This window comes from Penicillium daleae, assembly GCF_028827525.1.
Source record: "Penicillium daleae strain IBT 16125 chromosome Unknown utg000006l_segment0_segment0, whole genome shotgun sequence".
NCBI classification, from domain to species: domain Eukaryota; kingdom Fungi; phylum Ascomycota; class Eurotiomycetes; order Eurotiales; family Aspergillaceae; genus Penicillium; species Penicillium daleae.
Genome location: NW_026623154.1, coordinates 1,239,697 through 1,262,560, shown reverse-complemented (window position 1 = coordinate 1,262,560; position 22,864 = coordinate 1,239,697). Strand labels below are relative to the sequence as shown.

Sequence of the window (22,864 nt, the reverse complement as noted above, 5' to 3'; positions counted from 1 at the left end):
CGAAAGAAAGGTCTGGAGACCCATCACATAACAGCCTTATGAATGAGTGGATTCGGTCCTCCGGGACTCAAAAGAAGGGCCGAGATGCAGGCTAGGGTTACTTCAGGCTGGTAACTGTAGGACCTTGCGATGGAAGGGTCCGAAAACAGAGACGATCTGTTACTCAATTAGTTAGACTCGGTTGCCTGAACAGCCTCATGCTGGGATGATGAGGTGTCGGTGAGCGGAGCTTTGGAAAGAGAGCCCCGAAAAGGATATCGGCAGACATCCTAATGTCCCATTGGAACAAAAAGGGAGGACTGATTCAATATAGGCCCCTCCCTTGCGCGGACATTTGAAGGTCCGTCCAAGTCGAAGTCGCCAACAACAGTCGTTTGTAACTTTGTTCCGAAAGTGGCAGCCGCTGGGTTTGGGTCCAGTGGCTGGTTGCGGCTCGGCTCCACTCTCTGGCTCACCTTTCCCCGCAAAAAGAAAAAAAGCAGATCCGAGTTGGACTCGGTTGACTTGCTCTGGACCTTCGTCTTGCACATCGCCGCAATGTCCGACGAGGAGGAGGACTATATGTCCATGGTGATTGAGGAGCCCACTCAAAAAGAGACCTTCACTCAGCGAAAACGCCGGGAGCAACGAGAGGTAAGACTCCGTCCACCCCTCACTTCCGTTCCCGCCTCCTTTTGAATTTGCTTCTCCCTTTGTAACTAGGCTCGGAAATTCAATCCTTTCGACGAGATTGAATGAAAGACTGTTGCACCAATATCTCTCCGATCGCTAATCTTCTTCTCTTCCATCACAGGCCGAAGCCCGCGGGCGAGTCCCCTCCAAAGCCGAACGCGCCGCCCAAGAAGCAGCCCGCCGCGATGAAGCCCTCGCAAAAAGCACCCTGGACCCATCCAACAAGGGTTTCAAGATGATGGCAAAACTAGGCTTCAAACCCGGCGAGTCCCTCGGTAAAAACGATCCTTCCGGTCCTTCGACCGCGACAACCACGACGGGATCCGACCCGTCCTCGACTCATCGTCCGACTCCCCGCGCAGAGCCATTGAATCTCATTTTCAAGGAGGGCCGCGGCGGAATCGGCCTAGACAGCGAGAAGAAGCGCAAAATCCGGGAAGAAGCAGCAGAAGCAACTAAGAAAATCAAGCAGGAGGAGGGTGATTATCGAGATCGCGTGCGCGAGGAGCGCGAGACTCGACGCACCGAGGCGCATGTTCGCGCAGCGCAGAAAGTAGCGGAGAGATTAGATGCTGAGGCGGAGGCGGAAGCTGAGATTGAGAGCAAGTCCCAGCCTGAAGCCGAGCGTAAGGACGAATCTCAATCTCACGACAAAACATCAAGAACACAAACACAATCCACGGCCGGTGACGTGATTGACAGCGACGAAGACGACATACCCGACCGCGCCCATTCGCAGGACGAATCTCGCAAGGCTGATCCGACGAAAAAGAAGCATTACAAGCCAACCGCTCAACTCAACGTGCTCTACCGGGGTCTAGTCCGCGAGCGCGAGGAGCGCGAACGCTCTATTCAAGCACGTCATGCACTACAAACATCCCTACCGTCCTCGTTCTTTCCCGGGGCTAAATTACCGGGCTACACGGACGTTACTCTGGATGGTGATGATCAGCAGGCACTCGGGATGAGGGAGCCATATACTGCGATTGTGGAGCAGGAGCTTGAAGAGGAGGATCCCGAGTTGGATGCTTTCAATGCGCTTGAACCGGCTGAGCGATTGCGGAGGTTGGTTGTGTATTTGCGAGAGACGTACCGGTATTGTTTCTGGTGCAAGCATCGCTATGAGACGGATGATGAGTTGGAGGGGTGTCCGGGGTTGACGGAGGAGGATCATGATTGAGCTGATAACCTCCTTCCCCAATGTACAATGATATGCTACGTTACGATTAAACTATAGATAAACTTACGACTTGAATTGAATGTGCCGCAACATGTTTGATGCGCACCTGCTTGATCGAATTCGGTGTGTTTGGCGTTTTGCACTTGGCAGACACAAAGCTAAGCCTGATCATTATCAATACATCAATATGCTGATGCAACTCATACTATACACAAAGCCCCCTGGTATCATAGAAAGCAAAAACTGGAAGCGTCTCGCAGAAAATCAATCAGTCTCAGGTATGCTCGGAATTGGATCTTATAAGATCAAACTCCCAAGACCTGGATCCTGAACCCCAAATCCCCCAACAAGGCGCACTGCGCCACTCATGCAACAGAAAAACACCAAAAAAAAGAGACATGGAAAATAAAAATAAAAGAGAGGGTGTGAGATATTCCAGCAAGAAACAGAAAAAGAAAGGACAAGGAAAGAATCCAACACCAAAGAACCCCAATTCCTCAATAATCCATCCCAATCAACCCAATTGACTCATCAACTCGGCCAACAACCTCCCCCGACACCTCTGCAAGGCCAGATAACACCCCTCACAAACACGCAAACAACAAAACACACACCGATGCCGAATCTCTCGATCCATCTTTTGACACGTCATACACGGCACAGGACACCATGTATTCTGCGCCACGGGCATATTCCGATGTTCCTGGAAACAGGCATAATGGATCTTACTCAGTGGTGCAGCGATGGGCTCGATGTCATCGGATGGTGTGTGGGATGCTTGTTCGTCGCTGGAGGCTGGGTCAAGGGGTGTGCTGCCGCCCTCCGGGGTGGGGATGAAGTCTTCTAGTGGAGTTAGAGCATCGGTGGAGGTGAAGGTGTGCTGTGTGTGGAGGTCTGATGGTGGTGCTTGGGATGTCGGTGATTGTGAGGCGGGTGCGGAGGGACCCCGCGAAGCTTGGTTTATTTGCGCGGGGAGTGGTTGGGGTGCTGGAGGTGTTGAACGGGTCTGGGCTGAGTGGTAGACTGGTAGTGAATGAGTGATGGGTGATTGCGCTTGCGCTTGTGCTGGCGCCTGTCTATATGCAGGCTGCGAATGCACTGGTTGCGATTGCGATTGCGACTGCGGGGTTTGCGGCGGAGCTGCGGGAGTTCCAGTTACAGGAGATTGCTGTGAAGCTTGTCGTAATCCTGTCTTTGGAGCAGTAGTGACTGGCGGGGTCACGCTCGGTGGTGGTTTGCGAAGCACTTCTCGACGTGGAGGCACCATTGAGGAAGACCTCGGCGGAGCCTGAGCAGTAACGGGCTGTGGGAGTTCCTCCTTGGGGGTCGGCGGGAGATCCTTATTTGGAGGCGGCATTGCCTTCAACTTGAACTGCGATGCTGGTGCTGGTACTGGTGCCGGGACAATAGTCGTCAGACTTGGAGTGGAAGAAGAGTCTGGTTGGGAATTGGTGGATTTCTTGCTGTGGAAGGAGAATTGGGACTTTGTGGCGGAGGTGCCATTTTTCATGGCCGTCAGGGACGGAACGCGCAGGCCGCGAGGGCGGTTTTCCGAGTCGAAAATCGCCATTTTAAGCGGAGGGCGTGAGAGCTAATGGCGTAGCTGGACAAAGTCTGTATAGATCTGGCGCAACGTGGTGGGTATAGTGGCTAGCACCGATTATCTGCGCCACCGTTAGTTTGAGCGACGATCTCGGCCGATGGGGTCGCAGGTCGCAGGGATCTCTGGTTGCTGGTTGAGATGGCGAGAGAGAAACGAGGATGATGGATGGAAAGGAAGAAGAGAATAAGACGGGGGAAATTAATCAGCCTTAGCAGATCTCCGTAGAAGAAAAAAAGCGAGATGAAGGCTGGTGTAATCTTAATTTTTGGGGGGGCAGCAGCAAGTTTTCCGTTTTCCTTCCAGCGCCAGTCCCTGGAAACCCACCGATCCCAAACTATCAGCCCCCCCTTCTCGCCTCGAAAATCTAGGAACCAACCAGGAACCATCCACTTCACCTTTGCTTTTCCTTTTCAATGGCCCCCCCTGAAAAGAGTAATACGGTCAGCACGAGCACCAACAGTGACAGCACACCGCATCCAGCAGACAACATATCGCACATGGCAGCGATCGTCGCCTTTTCCCCATGCTCCATGCTCAATGGAATCATCAAATCATCATGGATACCAATCCCATCGGTCGATCCGACCATGGAATTATTATTCGACATGTGGAATCTACTGTACTCCAACTAGTGCAGCCGCTACTTCATCACGATCCGAGCCCAGCACAGCCATTGGCCCGTACTAAATGGGAATGGAGATGGCCCTCGGGGACTTGATACACGAGTGGAGATCCTCTCTCTGCCCGATTGTTCTGATTGTTCTGATTGTTTCATCTCTTCCCAACGCGGTGGGGGCCATTGGGCCCTGTTGGACCCGTCACAAAACGGGCAGCGCTAGAGTCAATAGATCGGGTTTGGCGGGATAACTGAACCCCCCCCCGCCCGGGACTTGGTACTTCCTTGATTGACGACCCAGCTAACAGCTGTACAGGAGGAGTCAACTTGGCGAAATCCAAGAAACTGGATGTGAACTCCCTAAATCGGCAATTGAACTACACAATCGACGACGAACACATAACTTGATGCAAAAGAGTACTAACCCCCTGATCCCGGCTCGTGCAGTGCCGCATTTTATCCTCCGGCATGCCACGGATATGGTCCTAGCGGTGATATCATTGGTAGCGATTCCTTTCGCCGACCACGGACTTGCCCGTCATCGGTCGCCGAGCTTATAGAATTTTGAGTTTCCTCGAGGACATCTTTCGACCTTTTTTTGTGGTGGGATAGACGAGTTTGGAGCATAGCTAACTAAGAGCCCATGAGATGATCAGCCATGATATCCCGTTTTGTTTGTTTTGGTGGCGACCGATATTGGCTCCATGTCAGGAAACACAGATATACTATTCCAACCCCTAATCACATGATGCACTTAATCAAACATGGATGAGGCGTAAATTACGGGTTTGGTATGTACGTCCATTGCAATGATACCTGGTCTAGAACCAGAGGCATGGACGGATAGAGAGCAAATTGGGCGGCCGCTGAACCGCCTTTCAACTTCGCCATATCTGCTGATCACAGTACCTGCAGAGGGCCTCGCGTTGCCCTGGGTGTCTATATTATTAGGTCAAAGTTGATCGATAACGCTCGACAGTAAGATTTTCTTGCGTGATCTATATGTTCAACATATTATAATCGTTGCCCAACATCCCGGATTGGATGGACATAATGGAAAGGCCAGCAGAAAGCTAAAGAACAGAATCTTCAAGTTCGAGATCTCCGCCGGCATAAGCGACCTAAGTTTCGGTCATATCATCTTAACCTTGTCGATTATTGCGGCTGTAAGGAAAGGGCGGGAAATAGGCGGGTTGGCTGATAATCACCGGTCTGGCTCAAGTCCAAGTATCCTATCCATCTCTCATCAGCGTCAGCTAGGTACTACTGGCACACGCTCAAGACTCCTGAATTGTCAATTAACTTGATATATGCGGGACTTCTGTGTTATATTTGTACACTAATTTTGATTGAAACTTCTGTCAAGGAAGAACGATCTCAAACGTTGCCTTCGGGGTAGAGAGTAGATCAAGCAGTCTGTCCCAATAGGAACGATCTCCCTGCTCATCACCGAAAGTCCCTACCGTTTGCCTAGCCGACAGGCACTGAACCAATTGACCATATGTAAGAGAACATGAGAAATCCGCCGAATCCGATGTAGATGATTTTGAAGAGCCTTTTCCAGTGCGGTGTATCAACGCCCCGTTACTAACTAGTAAACGGCAGTGCTCGTCTCGATCAGTCACATATAGATCGATGATAAAGTCTTTAGTTTGCGCCCGAGTACCGTCCAGACGAACAGCAACTGATGCCAAGAGATGGCGAAGTGACAACGCCTCAACCAGCCCGCCCTGGCCAGAGAGCACATTGCCTTCTGGCTTCACACCACGTAGTTCCGTTGCGCCGGAAATGTAGAAATTCCGCCATGGGCCATTCTCACAGCCGTAACCCAAGCTCTCGTACGTAGATGCGAGTAAAGATTTAGCCTTTGTGTTCTCGGGATCGGCGAACACGGCATGGTTGAGAAGTGTTGCAGCGAATCGTAAATCCCCTTTGTCAGAAAATTCTCTTGCTTTTTGGATCACTGCTTCCACGCCGCCAATACAAGAAACATAACGTTTCGCGGCTTCGACCGGCGGGTGTTCCCATAGATGAGACGGATTTCCATCGAACCATGTCATGTAACGTTGATAAATGGCCTTGGCATTGTGGCTCACAGAGCCATAAAACCCCTGCGTGTGCCAACAGTCCTGCAGTCGAGTAGGGAGCTCTAACTCCTCGGCAATTTCAATGCCTGTTAGACCCTCATTAATCAGGCGCAAAGTTTGGTCATGCAGAAAAGCGTAGAGGTCACGCTGCTGCGTAAGATAGTTCAACAAATTCTTTTGCCCCCATGTGGGCCAATGATGAGAAGCGAATACGACGTCTGAAGTTCCCGCGAAGAGAACAATCGTCTCGTCTAAATATGAAGACCAGCCCTGAGCATCCCTGACGGCAGCGCCTCGGAGAGTGGCAATATTGTGAAGACATTGGGTCGCATTTTCCGCAACGCACAAGGCCCGCCGTTGAGGTAGATAAAAGTTCATTTCCGCAGGCGCCTCTGTGCCAGGAGTGACTTGGAAGACGAACTCTACCCCGTCAATCACCTCTACTTGGCCAGTATGCGTGATATCCACCGATGGAGGTATCAATGTCACTGTCCCCGTAGAAACCGTTGCGCCTAGACCACAGCTGATTTGATCTGACGGTCCTTTTGGCAATTGGTCGCCATACATATACGTAGCCCTGCGAGCCATGGCGTTCCCGGCGAAAATATTCTCAGAGACAGCATGGTCAAGAAAGCCATACGGTGCCAAGACAGGCACGGTACAAGCCTCATTTGATTCGAAGACCCCCTTTGCACCCCCAAAATGGTCGGCGTGCGAGTGTGTATAGATCATGCCTGACACGGGCTTTTTGGCACAATTCTCATGATATAGGTTGAGGGCTGCTTTTGCGCATTCGGCGGAAGTGAGAGGGTCCACTACGATGATTCCACTATCACCTTCAATGATAGTCATATTTGAAATGTCAAATCCGCGAACCTGATAGATACCGCTAGCGACCTTGAATAAGCCTTGCTTGCTTACAAGCTGCGCTTGTCGCCATAGCTTCGAGTTAGCGGTATCTGGACAAGGCGCGTTGATCAAGAAATCATATGCATTGTTATTCCAAATGACATGACCATCTTGATGTTTGATTATGCAGGGGTCAAGTTTTGCGATAAACCCCCGATCTGCGTCGTGAATAGACATCGAGTGAGGATCGAAGAATTGATTGGCGCAAGTGCTCTAGAGAATGATGGTCAAAATATCGCTCGCCACATATAGCATGTGGTCATTTAAATTGCGAGTGGATATTCCCAGCTTAAAAACGTGGAACAGAGGCCCTCTTTAGCCGCTTCAGATATTGTCACCATCCTGACGCCTATGACGGTTACATCGACAAAGTAGAGTCGTGGCTTGACGATATAAGAGAGAGGTTTCAACCTAGTGACGTCAGCAATTCCTCAAGCGAGAGGTAAACGCCTTCCACATAACCGCCAATTTTGGTACCATACATTCCTAAATGATGTCAACATGAATAAAAGTGATAGAATGTTCAAAATAATTCGTTATCTCTGCAATAGTTAAATAGTAAGTATGCTCTTGCCATGTACCATATAGACAATCAACTTCTCTACTAGGGCTCGGAGAAGCGTGTAGAAGCGTGTACAGAGTCACGGACGACGCCATAAAGCAGGTACTTATTTTTTAGATCTATCTACAACCATATCAAGATTACCTATGGTTTCTGTCTTACCATTCCAGTCTAGAACAAAGTTTCTAAATACGGAAGCTGCTATATGGCTTAGAGCGTCATGTGATCAGGGTTTGAAAGAGTGCCGTCGTAACGTGGAAAGCAATAACACCACTATACTGCGTACAGCACATGTGTTCACGAACTACTCCGCTAGCTCTGCGCCACAAATTACGATGCTCAGCTCATCCAGCCTGCACATGTCTTTATCGCGCTGTAGCCGCTGCCTTATGAGAACAGGCAACCGATTTATGTACTGAGGCTGAGCAAGACTGCCAATAGCAGAAATATTCGTTCTGTTTTTTTCTTTTTACGGTATTCAAGTTAGCGGTGACATGTCAACCAGAATCTCTAGCTACTCTACAAAGTTTATCTTCTCAATTTTGGGCACGAACGGTCACCCAGATAGATAACTGGCCACCTGTAACTCTCGAAGAAATAACCACAGCTTGCACGAACTATATTGGACTGGTATCTCTACCATAAGGTCTAATTGATTGTACCTGCCAATTTAAAGTTGATTTGCCTTCTGCGTCAAGCTGAACTCCTTACAAGTATGACTCTCAAAGGTAAGGACGCGTCGGAGTAATCTTGTAAGGTAAGAATGTAGTCATGACCAGACAGAGTAGTTACTTTCGTCAAAATGTCAAAATAGAACCGTACTCAACGAGACGCTCTATGTATATCTCCATGTATCCACATACCAAAAAGAAATAGCCCGAAGATCCGCACGGGGCAGCCATATGAGTGCAGATCACGGGCCGCCGAACAGGTTTGGGTCAGTCTGAAGTTGGCAGAAACGCGCCAACCTAAACACCACTAAAAGCCTGCACTATCAGGACCATTGCAGAGCTAGAGCCTTCTCGGAGACAATTCTATGTACACTTAAACTGTATATCACAACTGGCTAAGTAAGGAGTGCCCGACCTCCCGTGCCTTATAATACGACATGCGCTCGGACCCGCTAATTGAACAAGCCAAAAGACCAAATATGTCAGAACCGGGACCGATACATACAAGTAGCGCAAATAACGTTAGGGGAACCAGTCCTAACAGATAATGGCGTAGACTGCGAGGTACTACACTACGTTCTACTAGCGCTGTACCAGGACTGCAAACTCGAATATAAATGGGGAAGCGGGAAGAAGAAAGGTATCGTATTTCTTTTTTTGCGGAAGCTTTATCCATCCCGAATCTAATGTTCGGGTTCCCCAACGGGCATATATGATCGGCGTTCTCGAGCAGCCTGTTATTGAAACAATCACGTTAGCCACTAGCTTCCAATCACGAGCCAGAAACCAAAAACAAAAAAGGAAATTGATGCAAATCAATCCAATAGCACTAATTTGCTTCTGTGTTCTTTCTTTTCTGGATATCCTTGTAGGTCTTACCTCGATATACCGCTCAATCCAGGGCTTGAGCAGAGCCCACGTGAGCAAGCCACCAGTCGCAAAAATGAAGATGAATACCACCGCCTCGTCCTTTCGGGAGTCGCGCTCTATGTGTAACGAGGTCTGGTTAGCGATCGTATCGAGCATGAACATCAACCAGTATACCCTGAGTACTACCACGGAGGTATATTGGGTAGACTAGATGTGGCAAGGTTCTTGTAGTCAGTCCACCACGCAGGATACACTTACGAAAACACGTCGTAAAAACATCCTCCTCCTTGGCATCCTTGCAAATGGGCAACTCATAGTCCAAACAGAACTTGCGATTGCAATCGTTGCAGCTCAATGCGCGGTATTTCTGCGTGCGCTCGGTGATTGTATCGGGCGGATTGGATTCGGAGTCCGAATCGGTTTGTTTTTCAGTCTCTTGCTCTGTCTGTAGATCAGACTGTAGGTCTAGTTCCGGTTCAGGCCCGGTGTTGAACGCGCGTCCGTATTGATTGTAGACATGGTTCAGGCTGGAGGTGTCGGTGCCGGAGCTGGATTTGGAGGGGTCGAGGGGGATGATGGTGCTATTGGAGAAGCAGGTGCATTTGCAGAAGGAGGTTGGTGCTGTAGGGAGAGGGTGTTAGCTTGGTGTCAAGGACTTTTGGGGTTGGGGTTGGGAGCTGCGGATGCGGAGTGGAGCTTGTTGCGAGAGGTGTTTTGGGGCTTGTGTGGAGATCGCTTACTGGAAGCCGTTGAAAATGAGAGTATTGATAGAAGTGTGAAGAGCAACAGGAGCACGTGTGTCCTGCTGCTTTTTTGACATCGCCCTGGGTACATCTTGTCTGGGTTGTTCCATCCGGAAAGCCACCCAGCATCTCCGTTGATGAGGTTATCGGGGCCACTTATCGGGCCACTTATCGGGTCCCACGTGATCAAGCAGACACGATAGGCTGGAAGCGGACAATGGAAGTCCAGCAGTCCACAAGAGTGTCCAAGTAACTACCGAGGGTATCAGAGTTGTTGGAATTATGTTTCAATGTGTATTATAAAGCAGTAAAGCCAGTGTATATACTTCTATATGTTTCCAACCCCAGAATACAAAAATGTTCTAAGACTTGCCCTTCATGCCCTTCTTCCGGTTCTCTCTCTGTCTCTGTTCCTTGGCTGCGTCGCGTCGCCTCTTCTTCCAGGCACGATTGTTATCGCCACGATTCTCCCAGAACCATTTCGCAAACTCGGTCTCTTCTCTGGGCCCTTCCTTCTCCCGGGATTTTGAAACAGGGGTATCGATAGAAAGCTCCCTCTCGTCATCCTCCATATCATCCGCCTCGGTCCAATTCATGCGACGGTTCACCATGGTAGTGTCGGGTGTGGGTGCTGCACTCCGCAAGCCTCGAATCTGGAGATCTTTCTTGGTGAACGGCGTGAAGGGAGTCTGAGGCTCTGCAGGTTGCTGTTCATCCTCGGACTCAATGTCGTCGCCTCCAAAGAAACTAAAGCCCGCTGTGGGGGTAGGTGCAGCGCTTTCCTCGGTAGACTCAGGAGCTGGTCTCTTGAAGAGTGCTTCAAGAGGATGAACCTCCTGAGTAGAGGTAGAAGGTTCTTCCTTCCCCTGAGCAGGCCCATCAGCCATGTCTGAATCCGAGTCCGAGTCCGAGCTTGACTCTGAGCTGGAATCATGAGAAACATTCTCCGAAGCAGGAGCAGGGTTTTTTGTCTCTTTCGTGGGTACTGTCTTTTCATTCGCTTCATCGTCAGACGAGTCGGATGATTTATCAGAGGAGCTTTCCGCCTCGCTATCCGAGTCGGAGCTCTCATCGGATGAAGAACCACTGGACGACGTCCAATCTTCGGATTCACTCGAAGGCTCCGGGGTCTTTTCCTTCTTCACTAGATTTTTGACCTCTGATTTCTTCACCTTGGCACCCGCCTTTTGTCCAGGATGGTAATCATGTTTGCGAGCCTTGTCGCTGGCAACCTCCTTCACCTTGCCTGAAGCATCCACCCAACCCTTCCCATCTTCAAATTCAGTCGTCGGGGGAGCATCCTCGCCTGATTCACGGAGGAAGCTGGGATAAGTAGTTGCTTTGGCGAACTCGTGCACAATATTTTCCGAGCCTTTCTTGTTTTTCTTGGCTTTCTTCTCGTCGACAGCTTCAAGGGACTTGCGGTTGGGAGGGATTGTCGCTCGGAATAGGCACTCCTCCTTTTCCGTGTATTTAGACTTGGCCTGGGGCTTTTCCTTTTTATCGCCCTTGCTCTTGCTCTTCTCCGCCCTTCGTCGGTCTTTCTTGGATGGCTCCGTCCAACCTCGCTTAACCTTGCGATCCGAAGGAAGTTCATAGCCCTCTAGCACATCATCCTCTTTGTCCTCTGATTTTCGCTTCTTGGACTTCTTTTTCTCCTTCTTCGGTTCATCTGAGCGAGCTCCGGCATCTCCATCCTCGGGGTCCCATTCCCTCTTCGAGGGACGGGCAGCCTCGACCTTGAATTTCCGGCCCTTGAGAATTGAGCCATTGAGCTTCTTCTTGATCTTTTCAGCATCCATGCTCGGCAGCGTAATGTAGCCGTAGCCGTTTTCAGGAAATGTGGGAATCGTATGGAAGGAAATGTCGGTAGCGGTCTGGCGGAGCGAGGGTGGTAGGACGACCGGGAGGATATCAGGGGTAAGGGGAGAGATATGAAGTCTGACGGTGGTATCGGTCATTTCATCGAGGAGAATGGGCCCAAAGGACCGGAGTTATGAAGGAGTTGAGCCGCAGGGCAGCATGGTTGAGATCGCCGCACTTTTTTTCTGGCGCTCCGCAGCTACACACCGATTTGTTTTTGTGCCACCGCCTGCCGTTTGAGGATTAGATCACATGGATCGACATTCGTCGCATCTGATAATTGATTTCACATTAGGTTAATCATTGATATTAATTGTCGATGATCAATAACTGATTCAGCCTGTTCTTAGGTCTGGCAGAGCCCAAGTAGATCCATCGTGTCACATCTCGAGACTCGGACAACTGCCACCGTTAGCCATATCCAGTGGGCATCCTATGAATCGGAGAGATCAATCATAGTTGGGGAAATCAGCATGCCTGGATTTTCAGACAGAAATAAAGTATTGCTACTGTTATACGCATGGACTGCGGATCATACCACACCTGATATCAATTCATTTCCAACATACCACGGTACTGTCGTGATTCGTGATTCACTGTAGCCGTATGTAGTTGTCCACGGTCACCTGACTTCTCCAGTTGATGGACGGGGTAGGCGATCTTGACAGATTGGCCGATACGAATGCGCCCCAAGTGGAGAGTTGAGTGGAGAGACTGGATATGAGACAGTACAGTTGCACAGTGTAGAAATAACCCCGTTTCCCCAACTCCTCCAACAGATCGACCTCGGGTTCACAGGGGCTGATGTAATCGCTCTCGTGCCCTTGGCCTCCGCCTCAAGACTTAGGCATGTCTTGGAAGGTGTACCCATGATGACAAGAGTCTCGTGGCACACGACAGGATGGCTTGGAGATGCTTGGCTTGGTCATGGCCAGACCGGAGATCAACATCTTTCTACCTACGATACCCAACCGACCAACTAGGTCAACTAAGAATCTTATGTATAGTTAGTTAGTGTATACCATAGCCAATCTGTCCATATGGCATCCGCCACATCCGATCCTGGCAGATTGGCCCTCTTACGTAGTCCCGTAGGACCCCGTCCTTGTCATTCTCAGGCCCATCTTGAGCTTTTCCTTTTCCTCTCTCACCGATCTCACTTCCCCAGTTCAAGTTCCTCCGGACAGATTCCCCCCCCCTCTTCTCCCGGCTCCAGCTCTCCAACTTAACTTGACCTCCACATGTCACCTCTCAAATCTTAAAGACTAGGCTCCTATGTTTTCCTCTTCATCATCTTGACGTTACTTTGATTTTCTACTGTCTATTTCCCCACCCCGCGATTCTTGCCCCTTGAGGGCCCTTTCTCCCATCGGAGGAACGCCGTGCCAATCGAGTGGCCGGTCTCGGTCCAACCTGACGGCCATCCAGCCCCCTCCCATTCCCTCTTTCCCCCCTTCCTCCATTTCCTTCGTGTCACGATGGGTAACTCCCAGACCAAGGAATCACGAGCCGGCACGCCGCACCGTCAACAATGGTCGTCTTCCGATGCCTCCGGCAGTGGCCGGATCGTCTATCAGAACCCTCGATCAGGAAGAAGCAGTCGGCCTGACTTGTCTATCCTGGGAATCGGCAGCAGTCATAGAGATGACCGTGACGTGGCCACACTAGAACAGCGGCGTGAAACGAAACAGGAGCGGGAGGCTCGCCGCCTGGAGAAGGAACGCGCCGCCCGTGTGAACGAACGGGAGCGCAGTATGAAAGAGGAACATGTGGATGGAGGTTATCTAGTCACTCAGGGTGTCTATGTGGGAACGGAGGATTTCAATAAGGCGGTTGTTCGACAGCTGATGGTAAGGCCCGCCCGCGCGGAGAGAGAGCCCCGCAAATGGTGATGCAATATGTACTGATTGCCGTGGTCCCCCCCCCTAGATTGAGCGACGACTGGCTCCCTTCTGGAGAGGTCTGAATGACTTCTCCGAATCATGGGCGGAGCACCAAATCACGGCTGCAGCCCGTGGCATGCCTATCCCCCCGCCCGATGAGATTCCCCCCGAGTTGGAGTACACACCACCCAAGGCCAGTGATACAAAGGCGGCGGCCGAGGTGAACATCCAGCATCTCACGGTGCCCATCACCTCCCGGTCGCAGTCTCTCAATTCCGACGTGTCGCAAACCTCCAACCCCAGCCAGTCATTACCTGCGGCGATCGCGTCTGGTACATCCACGTCGCCGTTCTTCCGCACCCGCGCCAAGACTCTCGCTGCCCTGACTACCTCTTCAAGGCATGGTTCACAGACAGATCTGACTCCTCGGGAACTGCAGCTTCCAAAGGATCCATTTGTCAACGGTCAACCCATCGAAGTCTATCTCTACAAGGATGCGACCGAATGCCCAATCTGTTTCTTGTACTACCCTCCGTATCTAAACCGGACTCGATGCTGCGACCAGCCCATTTGCTCCGAATGCTTTGTCCAGATCAAGCGCCCGGATCCCCACCCTCCAGAGCACGAGCAGCCTGACCCTAATGCTCCAGCTCCGGCCGAGGGCGAGCAACAACAAGCAGCTGAATCGACCGACGGACAGTTAGTCTCAGAGCCTTCTGCTTGCCCGTTCTGTGTTCAGCCCGAGTTTGGAGTCACCTACGCCCCGCCAACTTTCCGCCGAGGCCTTACCTATGCGGCCGACCCCAGCGCCCGTCTCTCACCCAACATCATCTCCCCTGTCTCATCTACCTCCTCATTGGTCTCCCCACATGCTCTCCCCACGCCTGGTCGCCGTCGCGCTACGTCCTTGTCTGCGACCGACCCCAGCGTAGTCACGACGGACAAGGTTCGTCCGGATTGGGCTCAGAAACTTGCCAATGCCCGCGCACATGCGGCGCGTCGCTCGGCCGCAGCGACTGCCTTGCACACTGCGGCATATTTGATGAATTCGAACACGTCCGGGAGTGATTCCCGCGGGATCGGTCTGAGTCGCAGAGGGCTGAGGAGAGCTACGCAGGGGGACGCCGGCCGGTCCGGATCTCCCGCACTGAATGCGCTCGCATTTTTGACGGAACGACCTGATCGCACGCCACCCCGTGTGTCTGCTCCGGACACGGACTCGGCGGAGGAAGGGCAAGCAAATCTTGCACCGCCGCGAGACAGCTCACGGCGCAGTCGCGTCGACGACCTGGAAGAGATGATGATGATGGAGGCGATTCGGTTGAGTTTGGCCAGTGAAGAGGACCGGAGGAGGAGAGAAGAGAAGGAAATTCGAAAGGAAGCCAAGAGAAGGGAGAAGGAGAAGGAGAAGGAGGCTAAGAAGGCTGATAAGGCGGCTCGCAAGACTGGGCTGTACAGCAACAATGCCAGCACGTCGGCATTATCTACTCCCGTTGAGTGTGCCTTGGGCAAAGCTAGCAGCGCCTCTTCCATTGTCGAGGAGGGACCGTCAGTGGGGAAGGGCAAGGCCGTTGATCGTTCGTCCCCGTCGCCCGCCCTGGAAAAATTCCCGGCAGCTCCAACGACCATTTCCAATGCGGCCGATCAATCATTAGCCCCGCCTGATGCGTCGGGAACTACGGAGCCGTCGAAACCGTCTCACCTCCGACATGTGTCTAGTGCATCGTCATCAATTTCGTCCATTATGGAAGCCAACGCTGGCGAACGTGGCAGCGGCCACGTGACAGCCGACGGAAGCAACCCTTCTCTTGAACCGCTGTTTAACTTTCGGAGTTTGGCGGCCATGATTGGTGATGAGGAAAAGCGCTACCAGTCGGAACATGTTGAGGACACCACGCAGCCGGTGGAGGGCTCCTCCAGTGCAACTCCCTCGGTTCACCAACCTTCGGCCGATGCTGCCCGCAGCGATAGCGACCCTGCTAAGACCGAGATACCTCCCGCCACGAAGGCCCCCGTGGAAGCGCAAGATAGCCCTGGTGGCATCTCGCCCAAGGAGCTTGAGACTCGTTCAGTTGAGATCACACATGAGGCAAACACCGAGGCCACCTCGTGACCATGATCATGGGAGTGGACCTTCTCTTCTCCCTGTCTATCATTTTCACTTTCATTTTCTATTGTTCACGTTAGAAGTCTGTCATCCGGGACGCATGAGATGGATCCAGCCGGCGTCGCAAGGAAGGATTGGTGTTTTTTTTCCTTGATTGTTTTTGTTCAATGTGGCGGCTTCTTCCGGTCTTTTTTTTCTCGGGCGTATTGCTCCCTTCATTCATTGTTATTTTCCATAGCACACAGATTTTTTTCATTCTATGTCCGACCTCCTTTTCCTTCATCCATGATAGAGATATGTCCATCATTGACACCTCCCTTTTCCTGTCTTGTTGCCTCGAGCCTTGGGGTGGTGCCTTCATACTATGTATTCCTCAAATCACTCTTCACCAATAGCTTTTCTCTGGATGTTCCGTTCTTACTACGTAGATGCTTAACTGGGGTTTAGTTTCCCTGTCTGTACTGTATACGAGCTATTGACTGTATACAAACGCTGCAGTGCAGCCTACTGGATGTGTTGTTCTATCCAGGCCCGGGCGGGGTCCGAGGGTGCCGTGATTGGCCGGTCGGCGATTAAGAAACTGGACCAACGGCCGCTAAAGACAGGGGGTGGAGGCGATGAACGATGACCGAAGTATACGGGGGACTTTGGTTAAAGAATGCAAAACTTAGGTGATTTGACAGGGTAGAACTATCTAAACCATCATAGTCTTTTATATAAGAGATATACAACCCATATAACTATATAAGGGGATGTCTTATTGTGTATTAAGTGCTTGATACTCGATAGGACTCCCTTTTGTCTCGTTGGTCGGCACTCGGCACCGCTCACATGAGCGGCAGTTTTTGTAGTTCGAACCTCGCCACTTGAAACTTTGTTTGGGTCCGACCCACGAGATAAGGAAATTATATAGATGATAGAAACAATTATCACTCTAATAATGAGAACAGAAAACAGACAACTGTATGAAATATTTATCTAGCATCACTATTGACATAACTACATAAATCGTTCAACACTCCCCCGCACCCGGCCACACATTCCTCGAAGGGGCGGCGGCTGAGCTGGAAACAGTCGAAACGGGAACAGCCCGGTCGTTGGCCCAAGCGTAGAGCCCTCGAGGGAATTGAGTAATGGAAACTGCAGACTCTTTTCTCCGCCTCTGCTATCTCCCCCTCTTTCATCCTGCTTCTATCTGAACTTCCAAATTTTTCTGGCACTTGCACTCTGCCCAAAATCCCTCGAACAGTCACCTACATTCAAAGAATATCGGGGGCTAGCCTTCTTTTTCTGATATTCAACCCTCGCACCCATACCAAAGCGGCAACCGAAGTTCAAGCAAAGAGACTCGACTTCGTGGGGACGGATAGCCGTAAGGTCTTAGATACTTCTACGGGACGATGGTATTAACACAGCAGCCAAGATCTCTCGCTTCGATCGACGATAGCTTTCCTACCCTCCAGCTTTTTCTCTTGGGTATGTCTCTCTAGTTCCTCATTACTCGCTCTCGTCTGCAGCCCTTTCCCCGGGGTGACACACTTCCGTGGAATATATCCTCCTGACTAACATCACCCCCCCATCATAGCAATATGTCGTGTCGCCGAGCCCATTGCCTTGACCTCCATCTTCCCCTACTCATGGGTCATGGTCAAGGATTTCAACATGGCTAATGGCACCGACGCCTCCTTCTACGCGGGCATTTTGATCTCCGCGTTCTCCCTCGCCGAAGCCATGACGGGCATGTTCTGGGGCAGTCTATCCGATCGAGTAGGTCGGAAGCCTGTTCTTCTGTGTGGTTGCTTTGGGACTATGCTCTCGCTGCTACTGGTCGGTCTGGCCCCGAACTTTTGGGTTGCGCTGGTGGGTCGCGCGCTGGGTGGTGCGTTGAATGGGAATATTGGGGTTATTCAGACTATGGTTGGTGAATTGGTGCAACGGCCGGAGCATGAGCGTGAGTTACTTCATTTTCTTGGGGTTTACTGGATGTGGGTAGGGTAACTGACCGCGCGGTTCTGATAGCTCGGGCGTATGCTATTATGCCTTTTGTTTGGTCAATTGGGACTATTATTGGACCAGGTAAGCATCATCCACTCCGTTTAATATGTCATCGCTCCATACTTGTAGATACAGTGCTAAGGTGTAATTCGAAATTGTTCAGCCATTGGAGGTTTACTGGCAAGACCTTCGGAAGGTTACCCTTCTCTCTTCCCCCGGGAAGGTCTCTTTGGGCGTTTCCCCTATCTGTTACCGAATTTGGTCTGCTCTGTTCTTCTGCTTTCGAGCATGATCGGGGGCTGGCTGTTCCTACAGGAAACCCATCCAGAGATGCAGTGCCACAGCCACAGCATTCGTCAATTCTTTGAGCATACCTCGGCCGAACAGCCTCTCCTCGCGACCTCCGGTGCGACTGCCAACGCAGGCGTTGACCTCCGAGCCGAGTCCTACGGAACTTTCAATCAGGTCAGCCTGCATGAGGATGAAAACTGGGATGTCCAGGCAGACGGTACATCTTTCGTATGGAAGAAGTCGCTGAAACCAAAGGCTTTCACCTGGCGGGTTATCATGCTAGTTATGGCACTGGCCATCTTCACATACCACTCGATGACCTACGATCATCTTTTACCTATTTTCCTGCAAGACGAAAACACCCGTGGGCACTCGACTGGCCATCATGCTTTCCTGGATATCCCAGGTGGAGTCGGTTTGTCGACACAGACAGTGGGTATGATCATGTCCACGGACGGTATCATCGCCCTTGTCATTCAAAGCATGATCTTCCCCGCCCTGGCTGGATGGCTCGGCGTGTGGCGTCTCTTCGTCGTCGTGACAGCCCTCCACCCAATCGCCTATTTCATGGTTCCATTTGTCGCCCTCCTCCCCCAGAATCTCGTTTTCATCGGCATCTACACCTGCCTGATCGTCCGGAACATATTATCTATCATCGACTACCCCGTCCTGCTTATCCTGATCAAGCAAGCTAGTCCCTCGGACTCAGTGCTTGGTAAGATCAACGGCCTGGCTGCTTCGGCCGGTGCTGCGTCTCGCACCATTGCGCCTCCCATTGCGGGATCCCTTTACAGCACTGGTACTGAAATGGGCTGTACGGCGCTCGCTTGGTGGGGCAGTTCGTTTGTGGCCTTGCTGGGTGCGGTCCAACTTTGGTTCATCCAGCGGAAGAAGAACTCTTGGGTCACTGTTACTCCTGCTGCTCCGTGCCACTATGTTCCTGTTCCAGAGCAACCCAGGAATGACGTCGTGCATATCATCGTGACTGATTTCGATGCCGATGTCGATGAAGCTGCGGCTGACGCGTGAATTGCTTCGGCATCATAGTGAAGGCAGAACCCTCGAACTCGGATTTCCATGCTCCAAAAATTTCCCTTCTCATGAATCCATTTTATCCTTTGATCTCTAGGGATTCATGGGTCGAAATGATGTGTCATGGTTGTCTTTTCTTTTTTTGTTTCTTCTGCTGGTGTTCGGTTATTGCTCCCATTTTAGCGACTACACTGCATACCTTCCAACGTTTTGTTTCCGAAATTATAGAAATGAAAACATTTTTCAAATAGAATATTCCCAATGTTCTTCATTCCACGGTAAAACTTAGCTCTCTATTTTGATGAGGCCCTAGAATCCTGACGCACTGCCGTATACTTCACCGCAGCCACTATTCCCCAAACGGCTTAGCTCTGTTTACATAGCAACGCTTCCCGCTTCCGCTCCACGTTCAATCACAAACACGAGAGGATCCTGCTCAACGACCTCTCTTCCCTCTCTCACACATACAGAAGAGGAACTCGAACGACATCCTCTTCAACGTTTTTGAAAATGTCAAATCCACTCTCCCCCCTCTCCTCCTCCTACCAGAATGTGCGAGCCCGTTCATCAATGGCCGCATCGTCGCCTTTCCTCACAAAAACCCTCGACGCTCCATCCGCCACAGACTTGCCCTCGAGTCCATTGAAGCAGACATGGACAGATCAAGAGGTCGATTTACGCAGTCCGAGTCCCCGCCAAACACACAATGACCAAACTCAAACCGAGAATTACTTCCCTCAAACTCACGATGACGAATATGACGACCAAGAACAAGACCAAGATCCTGCTAGTTCACCTTTCCGCTACGATACACGCGATGATACGGTGGATTTCCAGACAATGCGTGAATACACGAGTCAACGACGACCCCCTGCCAGTGCCGGTGACAGTGCACGCCACCAATTTCCTATCGAAGAGGAAGAGGAGCCGCTGAGTTCGCCCTTCCGACCTGATGCCCGTGACGAGAATGAGGAGGAACCTATCGAGTCTTATCGCTTGTGTGAGGTACAGCCCATGTCGCCGGGCTTGGATAAACGCCTTGCTTTTGAGGATCCGGCTAGCTCCCCGTTCCGTGCGGACCTTAGAGATGAAACCGTCGATTTCGATAAGTTGCGTGAGATGCAGGGTCCTACCTCACCTGGACTTGATGAGCAGGGGGAGCAAAATATGAGCTCGCCGTTCAGACCTGAGGTTTTGGAGGAAACCGTTGATTTTGAGAAGATGCGCGAGGCGAAGCGCGAGTCATTTGGAAAGAGACAGTCCGTTGGCGGGATGGCGCAGGCTGCTCCTGTTGAGAGTGGTAGCTCGCCGTTCCGCCCGAATGCGAAGGATGATACAATCAGCTCGCACGTGTCTGGGGGCTTCCAGCGGGAATCGATTGGAGGACCGTCTGCTCAGTGTTCTCATAGAGCGCGTAACTCGCCGTTCCGTCATGAGAGAGACGATACTGCCAATTCGCGAACGTCGCATGGTATGCAGCGTGAGTCGCTTGAGAAAAGGATGTCGATTGAGAGGGTCATGCAAAGTGCGCCTGTCGAGGCGGGTGGCTCGCCCTTCCGTCGTGCTTCAGATGCAAATGATGATACTGTCAGTTCTCATGTGTCCCGTTCAGTGCAGCGAGATTCGTTCGGAAAGTCTTCCCAGTCTCCTATTAGTTCTCGCAACACTTCATTCCGACGTGATGAGAGAGACGACACGATCAGTTCTCAGAAGCTTCGGTCCGCCCCTCGTTCCTCCCTAGGTGTTGACGGCTACCGCTCCACTGCCACGCCTAGGAAGCGCTCGTTCGATCAGACACCGCAGTACCACGAGGCAGATTCTCAGAATAATGAGCGATGCAAGAAGGGCATGATGAGCCGAGTTGAAGCGCCGGAGATCCATGTTGATCTCGAGGAAGAATCCAGCGTCATCCACGGCCAAAGCTTCGTCTCTGCGGCTAGTGCCACGTACGACCGATCGACAATTGCCAACAGCATGATCGAGGACAAGCGCAATGAGGGCATGAGTACTGTTCTGCACGATGAGGAAGATAACGGCAAAGAGAACGTACGCCTTGAACCTGCTGATAGACATTCCATGCTAGATGAAGATGACCATGACCCCATGGATGACACGGGGTTCAGCAACTTCTCCGTGCTGCCGGACATGACCTCTTTCGCAAAGCTGCGTGCAGAGTCACCCCTGAAATCTATGCGCGGCAGCGTTGGCCCTGGCTTCGGTCCTTCGGCCGATATCTACCGCCGCAGTGTTGGCCCTTCTACCCCAGGAACTGCACGCAGATCTTACAGAGCTAGTGCGTTGTTCGATACAGGCTCACAGATGGGGTCCCCCACGCCCAGACGCAGAGAGTCTCGGGATGTTGGCAACCCCGGCGAGTCATCCAATCTCCTCGACTTCACGGATCAGATGAACTTCTTCCCGCGCCAGTCAATGCAAGGTGCTCGCTACTCTCCAAGCCGCCGGTCTCCCATGCATGCCATGCGTCAGTCTATTCGATCGCCGTCAAAGATGTCGTCCCTTTTGGACTTTGATATCCCCCAAGCTCCGACTCCTCGTTCCCTTCCTTCTATCACGCCGCGAGAACTTGAGTCATTGAAGTCGGGCTTCATGTCGGAGATTTCCTCCCTCAAAGCTACTCTTAGCGGCAAGGAAGCAGAGGTTGCTAGTTTGAAACAGGCTGTTGCTGATGCTGAGCGCCGTGTCGGAGAAGCCTTGGAAGAAGTTCGGAATGAGGCTGCCCGGAAGGATGAGCTTGAGATGGAACAGGCTGAATGGGATCGTCGTGGCAAGGAAATGGAAACTGTGCTGCGATCAGTTCGAGATGAGCTGGAGGATGGCGAGCGTGAGCGTGACCGTCTCACACGGAAGGTCGAAGAGGTGGAAAAGGCCAAGGAGCAGTTGGAAGGTCGGATTGTTGAGCTCGAGACCCAGCTCTCCGCCGCACGCTCATCCTCGGCCTCTGTGTCTCAATCTAGCTCTACTGCTGGCTCTCGCCAGGCTTCTCAATCATCCGAGGCCACCGCTCGCGAGGTGCAGGAAGCCGTTGAAAAGGTTGCTCGCGAGTTGCACACGCTGTACAAAAGCAAGCACGAGACCAAGGTTGCTGCTTTGAAGAAGAGCTACGAGGCTCGTTGGGAGAAGCGTCTGCGTGAGGTTGAGAGAAAACTCGCCACCGCGACCCAGAACAACGAGCGTCTCAGGGTTGAGCGTGATGAGGCGCAGTCCGAGTCCATGGCGGCTGCCAACGCCAGTATGATTGCGCGCGAGAATGACGAGCACGAGGCTGAGAAGCGCGTCTTTGAGGCTCAGATTAAGGGTCTGCAGCATGAGATGGCCGCGCTTAAGGAAGATAGTGAGCATCTTCGCTCGGAGCTCAAGTCGGAACGTGCCGAGAAGGGTGAGCTCGTTGCTGCCGTTGATGAGTGGCTCGCCATGCAGCAGGGTCAACCTGCACAGCTGCTGCAGCCGCAGCCGCAGGAGCGCGAGCATGAGCGTGAGCCTGAACGTGAACTCTCTGTTTCCTCGGCTGGTGCCCATGAAGGAGAGTATCAGTCTGCCGGTGAGCCTGTGGAGAACTTCAACCGCAGTATCGGCCGCTCTGGCTCAGTCCCGGGTGGCATTCGTGCCCCTGCAGCGAATGAGAAACGGATTTCCCGGTTCGGTGCTCCTGGTGGTCATTCACGGGGAAATAGTGGTGGGAAGTCGGGGATTGCAGTGTTTACGCCTGGTCGGGGTGGTATTATGAGCTCGATCGAGCGGATGGGCCGTGGTGGTGCTTAG

The 22,864-nt window shown here is 51.8% G+C and overlaps 7 protein-coding genes across 7 annotated transcripts; 4 read left to right on the top strand and 3 right to left on the bottom strand.

The window, feature by feature from the left end:
• Nucleotides 1–537: 537 nt before the first annotated feature.
• N7458_006183 (putative G-patch domain protein) lies at nt 538–1,852 on the top strand (the record flags this gene model as incomplete). Its single annotated transcript, XM_056909565.1, has 2 exons — nt 538–633; nt 794–1,852. The coding sequence occupies 2 exons, from the start codon at nt 538–540 to the stop codon at nt 1,850–1,852; spliced, it is 1,155 nt and encodes a 384-aa protein (XP_056765269.1).
• A 514-nt stretch (nt 1,853–2,366) lies between these two features.
• On the bottom strand, nt 2,367–3,422 carry N7458_006182 (uncharacterized protein; the record flags this gene model as incomplete). Its single annotated transcript, XM_056909564.1, has 1 exon — nt 2,367–3,422. The coding sequence occupies one exon, from the start codon at nt 3,420–3,422 to the stop codon at nt 2,367–2,369; it is 1,056 nt and encodes a 351-aa protein (XP_056765268.1).
• A 2,010-nt stretch (nt 3,423–5,432) lies between these two features.
• N7458_006181 (alkyl/aryl-sulfatase) lies at nt 5,433–7,244 on the bottom strand (the record flags this gene model as incomplete). The annotated part of the gene is made up of 1 exon (XM_056909563.1): nt 5,433–7,244. One exon carries the CDS (start codon nt 7,242–7,244, stop codon nt 5,433–5,435), a length of 1,812 nt encoding a protein of 603 aa, XP_056765267.1.
• A 1,739-nt stretch (nt 7,245–8,983) lies between these two features.
• Nucleotides 8,984–11,874, bottom strand: N7458_006180 (uncharacterized protein; the record flags this gene model as incomplete). Its single annotated transcript, XM_056909562.1, has 5 exons — nt 8,984–9,034; nt 9,180–9,286; nt 9,429–9,791; nt 9,911–9,972; nt 10,283–11,874. The coding sequence occupies 5 exons, from the start codon at nt 11,872–11,874 to the stop codon at nt 8,984–8,986; spliced, it is 2,175 nt and encodes a 724-aa protein (XP_056765266.1).
• Nucleotides 11,875–13,254: 1,380 nt separating this feature from the next.
• sip5 (Sip5p) lies at nt 13,255–15,772 on the top strand (the record flags this gene model as incomplete). Its single annotated transcript, XM_056909561.1, has 2 exons — nt 13,255–13,626; nt 13,706–15,772. The coding sequence occupies 2 exons, from the start codon at nt 13,255–13,257 to the stop codon at nt 15,770–15,772; spliced, it is 2,439 nt and encodes an 812-aa protein (XP_056765265.1).
• Nucleotides 15,773–17,166: 1,394 nt separating this feature from the next.
• N7458_006178 (MFS transporter) lies at nt 17,167–19,081 on the top strand (the record flags this gene model as incomplete). Its single annotated transcript, XM_056909560.1, has 4 exons — nt 17,167–17,242; nt 17,352–17,717; nt 17,786–17,842; nt 17,925–19,081. The coding sequence occupies 4 exons, from the start codon at nt 17,167–17,169 to the stop codon at nt 19,079–19,081; spliced, it is 1,656 nt and encodes a 551-aa protein (XP_056765264.1).
• A 513-nt stretch (nt 19,082–19,594) lies between these two features.
• Nucleotides 19,595–22,864, top strand: N7458_006177 (uncharacterized protein; the record flags this gene model as incomplete). Its single annotated transcript, XM_056909559.1, has 1 exon — nt 19,595–22,864. One exon carries the CDS (start codon nt 19,595–19,597, stop codon nt 22,862–22,864), a length of 3,270 nt encoding a protein of 1,089 aa, XP_056765263.1.